The sequence below is a fragment of the Protomyctophum parallelum genome, assembly GCF_964188405.1.
Source record: "Protomyctophum parallelum genome assembly, chromosome: 13".
Taxonomy (NCBI): domain Eukaryota; kingdom Metazoa; phylum Chordata; class Actinopteri; order Myctophiformes; family Myctophidae; genus Protomyctophum; species Protomyctophum parallelum.
Window position 1 is genome coordinate 24,924,507 of NC_139708.1, and position 17,824 is coordinate 24,942,330.

The 17,824-nt window shown below is 42.9% G+C and overlaps 1 protein-coding gene across 2 annotated transcripts in view; it reads right to left on the reverse strand.

The window, feature by feature from the left end:
* The window catches only part of igf2bp1 (insulin-like growth factor 2 mRNA binding protein 1), a 77,054-nt gene that overhangs the window by 3,429 nt on the left and 55,801 nt on the right, over nucleotides 1-17,824 (reverse strand). Inside the window, exons 5-14 of one of the 2 annotated variants that reach the window (XM_083780103.1) lie at nucleotides 17,728-17,791; nucleotides 15,014-15,304; nucleotides 14,257-14,391; nucleotides 12,745-12,867; nucleotides 10,520-10,655; nucleotides 9,897-10,013; nucleotides 5,495-5,611; nucleotides 4,774-4,848; nucleotides 1,542-1,673; nucleotides 356-469 (exon numbers count right to left, since the gene is read on the reverse strand). In XM_083780103.1, coding sequence (XP_083636229.1) covers nucleotides 356-469; nucleotides 1,542-1,673; nucleotides 4,774-4,848; nucleotides 5,495-5,611; nucleotides 9,897-10,013; nucleotides 10,520-10,655; nucleotides 12,745-12,867; nucleotides 14,257-14,391; nucleotides 15,014-15,304; nucleotides 17,728-17,791 — 1,304 coding nt within the window. Of the gene's footprint in view, nucleotides 1-355; nucleotides 470-1,541; nucleotides 1,674-4,773; nucleotides 4,849-5,494; nucleotides 5,612-9,896; nucleotides 10,020-10,519; nucleotides 10,656-12,744; nucleotides 12,868-14,256; nucleotides 14,392-15,013; nucleotides 15,305-17,727; nucleotides 17,792-17,824 lie in introns of both variants that reach the window. The other variant, XM_083780102.1, reaches the window with a different exon arrangement.

The following is a 17,824-nucleotide window of genomic DNA, read 5'->3' on the forward strand; positions in this document are numbered from 1 at the left end:
AAAAAAAGTGGAAATAGCAGAACTATAAGATCACAACGTGTCGCATTGTAGATTGGCTATTTTCACTATAAATTATTGTTTTGCAAGTATAAAGTTATTAGATATGTCATGTCTTTGTATATTTTGGTCATATCTGCCCTGTGCAACTTCAAAGCCTAAAAGCCAACCAGAAATGTATTTTGTATCGATATGTACCCGTGTGCAGCAACAAAAACACAATTAAATCGTTAATCGCAATTATGTGCGTGACAATTAATCTCCACGTAAAATGTCATAATCCTGAGTCCTGACACAGCCCTGCATGAATGTGCGAGGCCGTTTTGAGGTGTAACTGACTGGCTGCATATAGCTGTACCTGACTGGCGTAGAAGTGTCCGATAATCTTGACGATGACCTGGTCGTTTTCGTCAGGGGTCTGCTCCCGGGGGACCACCACCTCAGCAGCAGTCAGGTTCTGGAGCTCATTCACCTGATAGCAGAAGGAACACATGGATATAGGACGCCTGCCTGTCTACAGTCGCTGCAGGTGTCCCTCGCCTGCAGCACTCCCTTCAGTACAGGGTGCTATGGAGGGGCTGGCTATTTAGTGGGGCGGGAGCTAATGAATCTTGGTTTACATAGAAGTCAGTCAATTTGGCTTGTTTGGAGTGGGGGGGGGCGATTCATACAGCCGAATAAAAGTCGGTTCGGCGCTGTAGAGGCCTACAATTTGACATAATTAGAGGTTCAGGGGGGCGGGTACCGTCCTAAAGTCGGCTGTTCGGTGCTACTGAAAATTTCTGACGAGCCGAAATCATTTCGGCACTACAGCGCCGAAATAGCAGTAAAATAGGAGTATGAATCGGCCCTAAGCCTCCACCAGAGGGGCCCTTCTTTAAAGCCCCTCCTCCCCCCCCCCAGTGCTATCTGCACACTTCTAAAGTACACATTTAAAACATGTCGACCTTTTTTTAATACCTGAAAATAAAGACATGATAGCATTGCTGCAGGAAAAGAACCGACAGTGAGGGCTGAAAATATATGGACCTCAATATTGATGCCAATCACGATATCGATACGAGATTATGGGTTCCCGTGTTTCACAAGTTAAAACTGCTGTGATCTCATGTTTCTGCATAAAGGGACAACTATAGGTTCAATGAACGTTTTTTTCTCTGTATCCTATCAGGGTTACAGTGTCAGGTCAGACAACTATAGACTATAGGGTATGCGCATGCATAAAGTGAGTAGCAAAGTGAGTTTAACGTTGTTTAATGTTGTTTAATGCAATCAGATAGGACTTTTCTTTTTGGATGTATATGGGCTGTCAAGGCCAGAAATCAGTTTTTTTCCACTCAGTAGGCGTTCCCGCATAACATCAGGGTACAATGATGATGTCACCATACCCTCTAGTCTATACTATAGTAACCGTTGTAGAAGCTCCCTCTTCACATCGCAATGCACTGTGAGTGACCTTGCAGATCTGCTATACAGCTTTTTTTTAATATCTTTTGCATATTATGACATTTTGGTAAAAGGTTCATTTGAACGGACTGACTCACCGTCTTGCCTCCTTTGCCAATCACCCTGCCAGCAGCAGCAGCAGCCACTTTGATGTGTGTTTCCAGTTTGACCTCCTCCTTCGGCCCAAAGAAGTTCTCCTCCTTAAGCTTGCCGTAGATTCTACCCTGAGCCTGCAGATGGAGACAAATTACATGTTTTACCATGGTTAAACAAGCAATAGCTATTAGTTGTTTCTGTGTGGTTTTGATCACTCACGCTTAACGGGTACCTCACACTGTAGGCGGGTAAAAATATGGTTTGACCCTAAAAAAATTGCAACAAAAGGTTTCTCAACTTTTTTTTGTAGTATTAGGTGTCCTTAATAACATACTGAAAGTTTACCAAAGTTTGACCACCCGAAAGGTGTTATTTTCAAGATGGCCGCCGCCAGTTCTTAAAATACCATTACTCCTCCATTATTCATCCTAGAAAAATAATTTTGGTGTCTAACCCTATGTTTTGGTTATCTAGGAATCCAATTAGCATATATAAATTATATAAAAGTACAATGATATATTAGTATTGTATATAGTCATAGCACGCCATAGTACATATGTATAGCATAGTAGTGAATATGTATAGTTTATTATGTATAGTGTATGTATAGTTTCATCATATAGATATTCCACTGTTACCTTCTTAGCTTACGCATGTTTCATGATAAATGCTTTTATGTGATGTATTCCCATGCTTTTGTTCTTGCTTAAATGTAAGTCGCTCTGGATTAAGAGCGTCTGCTAAATGCCTAAATTGTAAATTGTAAATTGTAAAGCAATTGTTTATAAGGTTATAACAGTGTAATAGGACATTTCCCTTTTATATAATGCCGTATACTGCTGTATAGGTGAATTCATCACCTATACACAATTCACATTCTGTTGAAGCTTTCAGGAGATTTCTTTTGATACCATAACAATAAGGAATATATTCATTATTACTGGGTGGTACTGTCATGTGACATTTGTAAAAGCATGGCTGCCAAGTGATAAACTGCATGGGAATATTACACAAATCATGGAATAAATTTACAGAGAAATGTCTGCCCTTTTTTTTTGTAAAGGTGTCTGGCAATAATAAAAATAAGTCCCCTATAAGGGTAGTGGTTCCCAAACTGTGGGCCGGGACAAACATTGTGAAAATAGGCAATCTATAAAAGCTCACAACGCTGAGTGTCTTTGCAGCAAACACAGTCAGTAGAACCAAATGGCCACTTGTCTGGTCTATGGGGAAGATGGACTCCTCAGTGGGGATACAGTGGAGAGAAATGGCCCCTCATGGGCCTAGAGCAGGGGTGTCGAACTCAACTTGGGGCGAGGGCTGCATTGGTCAAAAGGTCACTTGATGGGGGCCACAACCAGTTGCGGACGCACGCTCAATGTCTCAGTCAGTCACTGCTATAATATCCATCTATCTATCTATGTATGCTCAGACCCAGCCAGCAAGCCACACACATAGTGCTCAGACCCAGCCAGCCAGCCAGCCACACACATAGTGCTCAGACCCAGCCAGCCAGCAAGCCACACACATAGTGCTCAGACCCAGCCAGCCACACACATAGTGCTCAGACCCAGCCAGCCAGCAAGCCACACACATAGTGCTCAGACCCAGCCAGCCAGCCAGCCACACACATAGTGCTCAGACCCAGCCAGCCAGCAAGCCACACACATAGTGCTCAGACCCAGCCAGCCACACACATAGTGCTCAGACCCAGCCAGCCAGCCAGCCACACACATAGTGCTCAGACCCAGCCAGCCAGCAAGCCACACACATAGTGCTCAGACCCAGCCAGCCACACACATAGCTCCGTAATGCACCACTCAAAAAACCTTCAAAAAACTGAAGAGGCTACTAGAGATTGGAGAACCTGATTTGGACATGATCTGATGCAGGACAATATTATGTCACTATGACAGAAAGAGAAGATGGGTCTGGCCACATTCATTCACCCCATAATCTCAGTGGAAATTGGGGAATATGTTGACAATAGTCGACAGCTCTGCCGATTAATAATCGATTAATTGAACCCACCCCCCCATATTAATCAATATCACAACATGGAGGTCTTAGAACTACCACCACAGGGACAGACAATCCTCAATCTCTCAAGCTCTCAAGTGCCCCATAGCTTTAATGGGACATGTACTGTATGAGCCACCTCGGACATGCATAGAGGAGAAGACCATGAGGGTCTTCTTAACTTTGCTCTTCTGTGCTCCAAGTCCCCAGGGAGAAATCCAGTGACCCCCCACTCCCCATACTCCCCTGTACCCACCTGAGGGGAACCCTAGGCCCACTAAACTCTAGACCGGACCCCCCTTTACCTTCTCACCCAACCCCACCAACGTATCATACTCCGCTCTGCACCCGGTAGAGACTTAGGTTCTGACTACTCTGCACTAAGAGTAAGTAGAGCGTCGCAGCCCAGAGAGAGAGAGAGAGAGAGAGAGAGAGAGAGAGAGAGAGAGAGAGAGAGAGAACAAAAAACATAGGGTTAGACACAAAAAGTACTTGTCTAGGATGAATAATGACTATTTTAATGGTTTTTAGGCCATCTTGGACGCAATCTTGAAAATAACACCTTTCGGGTGGTCAAACTTTGGTAAACTTTTAGTATGTTATTAGGGACACCTAATACTACAAAAAACTGTTGAGAAACCTTTTGTTGCAAATTTTTTAGGGTAAGGTGCTTTTTTTTCATAGATTTACTCGCCTACTGTTGGTGTGGGATGTTCCACAAAACGATACGTTCCACAAAACTGTTCTAACAGCAGCAATAAAATATACAACAAATAAAACTAGATTTTAGTGAACATGAATGTATGAATAAGGAACGTTAGCAGCAAAAACCCTTAGCTGTAGTCGGTGATGTGCAACTGGGGGGAATCAGTTTTATAGAATTCATCATCAGTTTTATAGAATTCATCATCAGTTTTATAGAATGCATGTATGTTAAGTACAGTACATCTATACATCAGCATTCAGGAGTTTGGTTTGTAGTCTGTTGCAGTGGTGGAAAGTACATTACTTAAGTACAATTTTGACCTATGTTTACTTAGGCCTATTTCATTTTTTTAATACTCACAAGGCGTCACTTTTATCATTTACATTATTATATATACATAGACATGTAAGTGATAGAAGTGATGGAAATTAAATCAAATTAAATCTGAATTAAAATATAGGAGCTATGATCTGAAGTTCAGGAAGGTACAATTAAGTGGTGGCCCCTACCTTGAACTGTGCCTCAGGTGGTCCTGAAACTATTACCATCCTCATCTTAGAGTCTGGAGCCTCTGCAGGAGCAATCTGGAGAGGAGAGGAGAGGAGAGGAGAGGAGAGGAGAGGAGAGGAGAGGAGAGGAGAGGAGAGGAGAGGAGAGGAGAGGAGAGGAGAGGAGAGGAGAGGAGAAAAGAGGAGAGGAGAGGAGAGGAGAGGAGAGGAGAGGAGAGGAGAGGAGAGGAGAGGAGAGGAGAGGAGAGGAGAGGAGAGGAGAGGAGAGGAGAGGAGAGGAGAGGAGAGGAGAGGAGAGGAGATTGACATCACACGAGAATAGAACAAAATCATCAAACACCTGCTGTTGTTTTTACCTCGAGGTATATGTTCAGTATGTGCTGAGCAAGATGTTTGAAGATCTTTGTCATGTGTTCAATAATGTGTTATAAATAAATAAACAAACTGGTGTTTGTTCAGAAATGCGTGCAGTAATGTGCGTGCAATGCAATGTAATGCACTGCAACAAAATGTAACAGCTTTGGGAGCTTGTTGGGCATTGTAAAAGGTATTCGCTTTTCTCAAGCTGGAATATGGTTCACTCGTTCAGGACGGTGTGTGATTGTCCTGGGGAATGTAGGGGTAATGTAGCTCTTTTGTAATCTAACAAATTGATTTAGTTTCGTGTTGTGTTGCGTTGCATTGCCTCACATTGCATTGTGTGTTCAATAGTAGTACATACCTTGATGGAAGCCCCAGCGAAGCGACTCAGCTGTTTGATATGCTGTCCTTTCTTACCGATGATGGCCCCCACTGCCTGAGCCGGGATGTACACATGAACTGTCTCTTGTTCTGGAGCCTGGAGACATGCACACAATACGTCTTTTAGCTGCTAATGCTTTGCAACGGTGAATTATTCATGTCCCTTAAGAGATGGAGCACCTCGACAATAGGTGTCCATGTTGAGCTATGATACCATTTGCAAATTAGTGCCGCCATTATCGAAACATCTATTTCCACTATAAATCAGCCAACATGGCACCTGACTGAACAACAAACATAGACCTACGTATTTAGGGTCAAGGATCACAAAGAAAACATAATGCACCTATGTCATGTGTATCTTAATTTAAACATTGATTTTCTTTAAGCTATCTCCAACATAATAGCTTTCTTTGAAAGGTGGTAAGAGTCTATGTCCATGTTTGGATAAACAAACAAACCCTTGTACACTGATTATACATACAAACAGAGATAGAAAGAAACACCCCATGAACGTCACATCCGGTTTCAGGCTGGGGTGAAACAATATTGGTCTTCCAAGAAAAATCCGGGCGGGCGAATCCATTTCATACCAGGTATGGAATGGATTCAGCAGTAAGCATCCCCACTTAAGCCCCTAGTTAGAGAACTCGGAGCTTCCCCCCAAGCATGAACAAAGTTGGCATATCATACTATAATTCAGTCAATGTCTGAATGAATGAATGAATGTCAGAAACACCGCCGTATCCCCTCATTGCCTGCACCAATCACTCCCACTTTTCACACAGGCATTGACCATAATAATATGGAGGTCTTAACGAAGCCATTTTTTCAATAAGATTAATAATGAATTTATTAGTGAATAAAAACAGCCGTTTATCCGTTTATTTATCCGTGGTCTATCTCCGACCGAGCCACACTATTAGCACACATCTCTCCATGGAAAAAAAAATCTGCACGCTCCCATCCGGCTAGGCTACATTTTACCGACGCAACTGTCATATTTACTGTACAAATATTGTTTTTACATCACCACACGATCCCACGGGCAAAGTTGCTGTGACGTCATAATCGTCACACTTCTCCACCAGCACAGAGGCCAGCCATCCGAGCCCAGCCATCCAAAGAACCCTCCCCCTTTCACTGCTCCTGTGTGTGATGTGACCTGTGAACTACTCTGCACTGTCTGTAGACTCGCCCACTCCACCAACAACAAACAACAACGACTCATGCTTGGACTGGAATACTCTGCCATCACTAGGGGTGGGTCCCGAATCTCGGTACCAAGTATGTACCGAACCGAACGTGCCTGGGTACCGGGTACCCATTACAATAATTCAATTTCGGTTCTCTCTATCGGTTCCCACAGACACGCGGTCACACGCTATTTATTTATTTTCTTCCCTTAATAGATGCGCAGGGAACAGAGCTGATCTACAAGCCTACACCGCGTTGCATCAGCGACGAGTTGTGGGCTTGTGGCTTGCAGAGGCGGAGCCATCTCTCTGCATGGAGTTAGTTGTCGTCTTGTCGAGGAGTCTAGGGACAGAGAGACGCGCTGTGCCTGGCACTGAGGCGACATCATTATTAAAGTTTCTTAAACGTAATTTTTAAGTAAAGTTTATGGGAGGAAACTTTTAAGAGGGGACAGGAATCTTGCGCCTTGTCTGAGTCTTCACTGCATACGTGTGCATACAGCATTGAATCAACATGAGACAAGGAGAGAAAGCGTCGGTGCACTCACTTCGAGTGCGCACCCGTGTGTGTGTGACTGTGAGTGTGTGTGTGTGTGTGTGTGATCACGGCGTAGGGTCAGATACCCAGTCTTAGTCTAACTTCGAGAGGTGGCGAAAAAACAACAAAAGATAGCCTACTTTGGGCAGCCCGTGTGCATGCACATTTCTGTTAGTAGCAAACCACAGCATGCCGCCTTTGTTTTCAATGATCCCCCATTGACGCGCTGCCCCTTCCCCTTCATTAGCGATGCTAATTTACACAGTCAATCGTGTGTGTGTTGCTCTCAGATATGCTTTTATTTGTTATTTGTAATAAGAGAAGTAGCCTACAACACTATTGCCCTGGGTAAATACAGAATCGATATTATATAGATACATTAAAAAGAATCACTATATTATCCACAAATGGCTCAATAAAGGAGAAGATGTTATACTATTCATTATACATGTCTTTAGTATACAGTATACACTCTGCTCTGACATGCCATGCAGACTGTGCACCACATGATATATTTTTCTAGATTTCTGACTTTGTGTTGCAGTGATGTTTATGTTGTGTAGTCTCTCAGGCATATTTGTTGTCATTGTCAGTAGTAGTAAGAGGTAACTGTAGTATCCACAAATGGCTCAACTGTTAAAGGAAAGGATGTTGGTCTATACTCTATTCATCTGTCTTAAAGCAAAGTATTTGTAATAAAAGCTTTGTGAAAAACAATTGACTTTAAGTTTATACCATTTATTTTTTTACTATATTATCCACAAATGGCTCAACTGAATGAGGAGGAAGAGGATGTTACACTATTTATTCATTACATGTCTTAAATTGACATTGAGCTTTTTTGTTAAACATTTGACCTCTTTTATATCATTTTGGAACCGAAATAGGGAACCGTTAAGAACCGGAATCGATAAGCAGAACCGGAATCGGTACCGGACTCGAAAAAATCCTAACGATACCCATCCCTAGCCATCACCCCCCAAAAAATGCATCATGCCAAAAAGAAAACGCACCGCACTTTCTGAACGCACGCGTGACGGCAAATATTTGCGAGCCAGTAGCGCAAATGAAACCGAAGCAGGTAAGCAGCTGCATATCTGAACACATTTAATCGTTTGCACGACCGTGCATCATTGCTTCTTTATGTGCTTGCGTGCGCATTTCCCAACTCTGTGATTTATCCATACATCGCTGTGTGTGTGTGTGTGTGTGTGTGTGTGTGTGTGTGCGTGTGTGTCGCGTCGCCCTCCAGCTGCAATTGCGAGTGTGCGCTGAACCCACACTCACGCACTAATCCATCCCATGCACATTATTAGTCGCCTATATTTACTACAGTTATTTACTACAGTACGCCTACACGCTGGGCCCAGTGTTTGTGTGTGTGTGTGTGTGTGTGTGTGTGTGTGTGTGTGCGCCCTCCCTCCCCCATGGCGCTGGTGCCGTGGAATCTAAAAAGGAACAGTACTCTTTGAACCTCACGACGGCCATTTACACAAAGCACGACCGTTCACTTACTCTAAATATAACGGGTAAGGATATATGTATATTAATACAATAAACAAGCAAAAGGGCATTGCCTGACCATGGATCACACCAAAGGACCTGCAACATGACTGAGGAACACGTTCCACTTCAAATCATATTTATCCAACTGATTATTCATCTTAAAGGATAACCTCTCCAAAGCAGCCACAATACCAAGCTATCAATGGTGTACTTATGATTGTACTGCAGCATTTTCTTGCAAAATAAACTACAGTAGCCTACTAATTAGCCTACTTTTGTGCCCAACCTAACTTCCCAAGACCATCTGTAAACAATTCCCCGTTCCCCCTATCAGTAATGTGATCTATAACAACACATTGCCCACACTGAACATCATTTGCTGTTCATATATTCAGAACGGGTAAGGACTAGTAACAATAATTGGTAAAAATGTGGTGATATTGTAATGGCACCATTCAGGCCTACACACCAGCATGTCACATGGGTACACGCAACCACTTTATCCGTGACCATCAAAATACAGGTCTATACAGTATGCATTATTTGTTCAGTCAGTGCAATATTGGCTGATTTATATATAGTGAAGATAGATGTTTCGATAATGGCAGCACTGGTAATTTGCATTATAAATTGTATATGGGAAATGTTGACTTTTTTTTTTTAGCATAGCTCATAATTTTGTACACATTGTTTTCAAATATATAAAAATTGTGGGGGGTGATACTCCCTTCTTCCCACTCTACTAATATAATGGTTGTTTATTCATCAATAGTGTTAATGAACAGAATAATACAATAGATGTCATCCATTATAATGGTCTTAATGCAGTGGTCATTGCCCTGCTGCATGCAGGCTTGTGGTGGCATCTTTGCAACGGACATACAGAATGAGTGGATATAGCCCTGAATGACCATAACAGGTCTGTAACTCTTAAGGGTGTCCCTGCAAATAAAACATTCGAGAACCACTAGCAATAATTGGACCTGCATGGAAACTTGACATTCACTAACTGGGTCTTATAAATAAGAACATCCTAATGGTGTGTAAACAAAAATGAATTAAAACATTTGTCACGGAAAATACCAAGTCTTTGCCACATACATTGATGACCCCTGTCGTAATGTCATGTGAGGTCTACTTACACCGAAGGAGCCATAGGGGGCGCCAGGGTTGGAGTTTCCTGGTGGGGGAGGGGGCATGGAAGAGGAGGGAGGAAAGAGACCCAGAGCGCCCAGATTCAGACCCGGGATCAGGTGAGTCTGTTGCTGGAGAAGAGACAGAACCCTTTGTTAGCAATGTGTGTGTTTGTGCATGCGTGTGTGTGTGTGTGTGTGTGTGTGTGTGTGTGTGTGTGTGTGTGTGTGTGTGTGTGTGTGTGCACGTGTGTGTGCGTGCGTGCCTGCATGCGTGCATGCATGCGTGCATGCGTACAATGCGTACAATGCATCACGATGAGACGCATTGTGAGCTTGTAAATCGGCTATTTTCAAAAGATTATTATACAGTTGAACTGGGACATTATGCACTAAGCACTTTTACTTTTGGTACTTTAAGTACCTTTTTATGCCAATACTTTTGTACTTTTCACAAGTACATTCAATGATTATTTCACTTGAAATAGAGCATTTTTATATTGCAGTATGTATACTTTAGTAAAATATTAGAGTACTTTTTTCCACTCTACAGCAGATTAGAGTACTTTGTTTTGCGTTGATGTGCGTGCGTGCGTGCATGCGTTGAGCGCGTATATGTGCACGTGCATCACATTCATAGCAGCGATGTCGTTGTCGTAGGCCTCCCTGACTTTCTTCATGACCTCCACCTCGGCCAGGCAGCAGGCTGCGATCTCCCCCTTCACTGTGATGGTCCTCTCTGGGTTGTAGAGAGTTAGGTCCTGCAGTCTGGACACAGACCAACCACACAGCTATACGGTCACCAGTTGGAACGTATACCTCGGGTTACTTCGATTAGACTGCAGCGGGCCGTATTTTGGCTGCGCACCCCCTGTTACCTCCTGAACTATAGCTGGCGCGCCCCCCAGCTCTAAGTCTCGTTGCATTTGGCCGAAAATGATACAACTTTTAATATGATTGTGGCAAATAATCACAGAATGTCACTGCACTGAGAGACATGCATGCAGCTGCTCTACACATCTCCTTACAGCTGTGTTTTACCAGATGTTGCCGTTTGTGCAAAATAACACCATATAACCGCCATTGCCCTTTTCATGTCACGCACCCCCTAGACGGCATTCGCGCACAACAAGGGGTGCACGCACCACCGTTTGGGAACCCCTGGATTAGAGACTACTGCTACTACCAGTAATAGCAGTAGTAGCAGTATGGATTAATTGGAAGTGGCATTTTCTCATTTCTGTAGAGTCATGTCCCCGGTAGGTACTTTCAGACGGGGCTGGTCGAGGTCTGCTCCAGGTCTGCTCACGAGGAGGGCGCAGGACGCGTAGAGTAAAGAAAAAGCTCAACACAATCCATGTGAAATTACGCTTGCGTAATCGACCCTCGACTTCTCTGTGTGCAAAATAAACACACACGTCTCATTGGAAATGGATTGCTATAGGCGCGTCAGATGCTCCCCATCTGAAAAGGACCACTCGCATGCCTGAGAGGTCATTGTGGCCTATACTTCTTGAGATTGTGAAGTTCATTATCTTTGCTCATGAAGCTTTCAGAAGGTTTCCCTTCCGTGACCATCATCATCATCCATCATCTCAGATTTATTTTTACATCTGAAACATTTTCTAAATATGAATTTAAGAAAATGCTACTTCTGTCACATTCTACTTCATCATGTGGGCTGCCAACACTTTTCTTTTTACTTGAGAACTACTTTTAAAGTGACCAGCTCTCATCTACCCACCCAAATATTGATTATACCATCCATTGCTGAAAACATTTATGGGAGGGGGCTTTGGAATAGTCCTTCGAATGCAATAATGGTGGTGGTGGTGGTGGTGGGGTGCTTCCTCCCATTCTGTATGGAATTGGTATAGGTTTTGGGGTTCTGTGCCTTGCACATTTTGGTATTTTATATAACTTTATAATATGACGTGTGCGCAACACTCTTGAAAACAAAGCATTGCCTACTATATAAGCTGTGAAGGGAGCTGACATACCCTTCTTTCATTTATTTATCAAGTCACCTTAATCCAAGTGGCACGTGCCAATATTTTAATTTGTATTTTTGATACAGGTTTAATGTTTGTCTTGTCTAGACAAACATGAAAAATCACACCCGTGTGAATGTTTGTTTTTTCTGTCACTGAGCAAATCGGAATATGCATGTTATGTTATGATATCGCGATGATGTAAGATGATAAGGGTTGGTAAAGCGCCCCTCACTTCACATGGGTGTGATTTTTTAGGGGCATGTCATGTGGTCTACCTACACACTTTGTAATCTACTGGTAGATCTTTTGGGCATCCCTGCAATTGACACTTACCCCTATTTTGGACATGTCATTATAGAGGGTATGCGCATGCATAAAGTGAATGGCAGATTGAGTGTCAAATAGAGTGTCGAAGTGAGTGACAAAGTTAATTTAATGTTGTTTAAAGTCATTTCATGCAATCAAATAGGACTTTTCTGTTTGGATGTATGGGCTGTCAAGGCCAGAAAGTAGTTTTTTGCCACTCAGTAGGCATTCCTGCATACATAGTACATACTATAGGTTAACATTAAAAGAAAAAAAGTAATAATAATAATTTAGATCTACACGCTAACACACATTGCATATATTGTGACACACAGCTTATATGGTTCAGCCATTTCCACTATTTGTCATACAAAGGGTTTAAGTGATTAATATCACTTGTACCAATAGTGGGCAGCAGCAGCTCAGGAGGACAGGATGCTATTTAGATAGTGTGCTGCTTAGACGGATGTCAGGATCATTATTTACCCGCTATCCTAGTGTATTCAGGCACTATGTGCGTGCATGCGTGTGCATGTGTGTGACTGTGCGTGTCTTACGGGGAGATGGTAATCTTTGTGTCCGTGTCCTGTTCCACTTTCTTCAGGTTGCGTCCCTCCTTCCCGATGAGACGACCAACAAAGTTGTTGTGAGCCAGAATCTTCAGAGGGACCTCCTCAGCGCTGGAACAAAACACACATCATGCCACAAAATCAGAATTGTCACATCATAGTTTTACAGGTGTGTGAAATTAGTTTCTGTGCATAGTTCCCATCGTGTCATTTTTTCCAGGAAAAACAAAGAAGGGAAGAAGAGGTAAGGAGATCAAGGCAGGAAAAGAGAGAAAGTTTGAGCGCTTTTACCACACAAAGTACAAGTAGAGGGTTTTCTTCTGTGTGGGTCTTAGATATTGACAAGCTTTTTCTACAAAGCTTTTGCCACAACCAAAAAGTCTCTTAGCTTTATTTAAAAAGCTTTGCTGCAAACTGTACAAACAGGGTTTTCTTCCACAAAAGAATATGATAATAATAAATAAATAAAAATACATAGTAGGTTATTTCATTTTTCAGCTTCTATAAATCAAAGCTTTCATCATAACAGCTGAAAAACTAGAGCTAAAAAAAAACTACAATAACTAGTTCTTAAAACTAAAACTATGCATTTGTAAAACGAACTAAACCGTATCAAACACTAAATTGGAAACTAAAACAATAAATGACTATTTAAAAACTATAAAAAACGGGTGTATCCAGAGACATTAAAGCCCCCCCTATACAGAACATTATACTTCCTATTTTTTCCCACCAAATGTTCCCGCCAAATCACGCATGGGGCTGCGTGCGGTTCGAAAGAAAATATGGTAACTATAGTGTCAGCTGACATAATGGTGTGATCACTTTCAAGCCTGATTCAGACTTACAGTATAATGTCAGTGGCAGACACACACAATTGCCAATCTAACAAACCCACACAGCCCAAAAAAAACCCAAACCACATCAATTGGGTCTCCATGCAGCTCCTTTCAACCAAACGGTTACGAGTAGACACATGTAGACCTTAGAGTATATATGAATAGAGACGGCACCGGATTCCTCCTCCCATCCACTTGAATTAAGGCGATTTCACTCCTCCTTCCGGGTAGGAACAAGTGCATTCTGGGATGGATTGCCCCAATAACATGAACGTGCTGGACTATCATTGCGCCGTTTGCGCGAGTTCACGTATGAAACATTCGTTCACGTGTCATGGGCCCAATAACATGAACGTGTGCAATGATAGTCAACGGGCTCGAGCTGCAATGACAAATTCGGCCACTATGTCCATTTCGCCTCAGGGTTTCCTCCGGGTGCCGTCTCTATTCATATATAAGATGTAGACGCATGTAGATGCAAGCAACCATTGAAAAGATTAAAGAACCAATTGATTCGCTTGCGTCGACATGTGCCACCATATGTGCAGAGGTGCAACAGGACATAATGTCACACCGCTGAGACGAACACTAAAACCGCGTTGTTTTGCGTCTCGACCCACCGGTGTGGTTTGGGCAACGTGTGTGTGTGTTTTGAACCTACGTCTTGGTGTCTTTCGCCTCCTGCTGCATGATTTCCAGGATCATACGGCAGGCGGCGGAGCAGCCCTCGGGGGTGGAGTGGATGCTGATCGGCTTCTCGGCCGCGCCTGCGTTCTCTTTGCGGTGCACGTCGATCCTACAGCGAACAGTCAGGGGGAAAAAAGAGTTCTGAGTCACTTCAGGCTCAATTACCAAAACGTGTACGGCGGCGATCCACAGACACACACATGATTGTGTGCATGGCACGCACGCACGCAACGCACACAGGCACGCACAATGGCACCAACCACTCACCAGTGGTGGAAAGAGTATTCATATTATTTACTTAAGTAAAAATATCAATACTGCAATATTAGAAATACTCTGTTATGAGTAAATGTCCAGAATGCAACATGCACTTAAAATGTTTCAAATGTACAATAATCTTTTGAAAATAACAGATCTACAAGCTAGCTCTCAGAGCTTGTAGAATGTAGATCAGCTATTTCCAAATGGCCTAATGGCCTGAATGTATACATATATATGGGGCTGAAGTGATTACTGTAACTTGTGTAATAATAATCAAAAAGTAACTAGTAAGTAGTAACTGAAGTTTTCAAAGAAATGTAGTGGAGTAAAAGTACAATAATTGGATCTGAGATGTAGTGGAGTAAAAGTATGCTCAAGTAAAGTACAAATAACTCAAAATTGTACAGTACATTGTACAGTACTTGACTAAATATGCTTAGTTACTTTCCACCACTGCGACGGCCACTCACTTGCTCTGAGTCTGTTTGGTGATGTTGCGGATGGTGGCGCCCTCCTTGCCGATGATGGCCCCCACGTACTGCGTGGGCACCAGCAGCCTCAGGGGGATGTCGGCGTGCTGGTGCTTCGGGGGCATCCCGGACCCGGGGGACCCCCCGCGGGGGCCGCGCGAGCCGTAACCCGGGCGGCGGCCGTTGTCCGGCCCCCGCCGGTCTCCTTCCATCTCGGAGGTCTCGTCGGGGATGTAGGAGACGCGCAGGGCGTTGTTCTCGAACTGGTAGCCGTTGAGCTTCTGGATGGCCCTGTTTGGACAGACAGCTTTGGTTACATCGTGTGATGTCCCTGACCGACTGCAGCACCTGGAGATGCTTTACGCACAGCTGGAAGGCTCTACAGAGGCTGAGGACAGCAGCGCGTCATCAGAACCCTCCGCTGCTAAGCAGGCCCAGCAAGCCAAATGACATCATGATGACGTTATGATGATGACTCTCTCTGATTCATTAATGGGCAGAATTTGTGTCGGTTGAAATCAGGTGCTTGCTGGTGGACTTCTACTACAAACGCTCTCAAACACCGGTACGCGGACCGGCCCCACCGGCACGCGAGGAGGGAAGCAAGTTCTCCCGACCGTTAATCTATAACCTTGGCGTGACCAGGATTTCCCAAACAGCGGTGCAAAGTTGGCTCGGTCGAATGAAGATACCAAGGATTCGTCAGCGACGTGCCGTCCTACTTCCGTCTTGCGTAGCACAACAGTTACATCACTGTGGAATCCTTGGTTCACGACGACATGTGTTCAGCGAGCAGCGGCATGCAGCGTAACAAGCTGAAACCCGGTTGGTCACGTTCGCGCTAATGAAACAAAACAATACACGGTATGGGATTATTATTTCCAAGTCAAAGCATCCAAGTATTAGAAGATGATGTAACCCAGGTAAAGTAATGCGTCACATGTGTCACGCATGTTAAACACCCATTCTGGACAGGCATTCTGTAGCTATTTATTTATTGAAAAATAGCAGATCTACAAGCAGATCTAATAACAGATCTACAAGCTCATAGCGCGTGCCACGCTACGAGCTTGTGGATCTGCTACTTTTGAAAGAAATTGAAAATGTGTCGCAAATTTGGAATATATATTATTTTAACTCAAATCCTTGCTTCTGGGGGGTCCCTGGAACATATTTTGAGATGGGGGTCGGAGCATAGACTGTAAAAAATATGGACAAAGCGTTCGCCGGGTCTAACATGGACGTAAAATGAAGCCTGTTATTCCTGCACTGTAAGTCGCCATCTTTCTAGATCCGTTTGGTACCAGCTGGCCATTGGCTGGCTCCGTTTTGGACCAGCTGGCCATTGGCTGCCCAGACAACGAGGCGGGACTTCCCCCCTTCTTCTCCGTTGGTTTTTATTTTGACTCGAGTGGGAGGGGAATCCCGATCATAGACTGTAACGGTAGCCACGCCCCTCAGAACATACGCGATGTTTTTTTTTCTTTATGGTCATTTTTTTAATTAATGGGACCATAATTTTCCAAAAAGAATATTATGACATTAGAAATGAGACTTTAAACTAGTGACTGGAAGAAGAAAGTATTCATGACCATATTTATTAAGGTAATACAGTCTAGGTGAAGTTGGGCCAAAATACATGGGCCTCTATGGAGCTATGGGGCTTTTTGGGTCCAGTCCAGCGCCACAACAGGCCATTATATGAACTACCGATTTAAAATGAGGCTTCACGAAATATCTGGCTGACTGCCCCCCTGGGTCGGAGGCCAAATACATATAATTCTGCAGGGGGTCCTTGACATGAAAAATCTTGAGCACCACTGACATAGAAACATAGATTTGTCAGAAAACTGTCAGGATTTAGAAGAATTTTTTGAAGAATCTGCCTCAGGTCTAAATGGGTTAACTAAAGTTGTCCACAGGTCCAAAGTATTCTGAAAAGACATAACCCTAACATTTCATATATTATTATTATTATTATTATTATACTGTCCTTGTTGATATAATGCCATTTAGGTCAATGATATAACATACAGGCCTACTTATACCTTTTTGAATCCTACACCAGTATGACAAACTAAAACCAACACTAAACTAATTAAAAATAAAAACTAATAAAAACTAGCAAATTGCTTAAAAAAAACAATTAAAACTAACTGAATTAGAAAATAATATTGTCAAAACTAACAAAAACTAAACTATAATGAAAAGAATATTAGAATTATAACCAAAGCTAACTATTATAACCTTGATGCCACTGTTTTAGTATAGCAGCAGAAGGTGTGAGAGTATCTCTGTGTAGTTTCACAGAACATCCACTAGATGGAAAGCATTCTGTGTGGGAAGTACAGTCAAAGTCCACATTTAAATGTTTGGTTAACATGGTTTCACCTCACCATTAATATTTGATTGTTTATAGTTCATTGAAGGACAAACCTAAATGTGTGTTGCTTTGCATTATTTGCTACCAATAAACTATAGCGGGAGGGTTTGTTTGGATTCGGGCCAACTAGAACAGGAGCTGTACTGTAGATCAATTTACACATTGTATCTCAACTGTCATTAACGAGATCTGTATTATTATAATTATAATTATTTCATTTAATTATTAATAATAATTATTTGATAGGCCTTTTTGGAAGATGTTCTATATACATTTAAAATTGTACTACATGTCCGTTTGGACGTGGGAGGGTTGGTGAGAGTGAACCTACTGTCTGGCGTGCTCCCTGGTTCCGTATGTAACGTTGACCACTGCAGTCTCACTCTCTGTGTTCACTGAGGAGAGAGAGAGAGAGAGAGAGAGAGAGA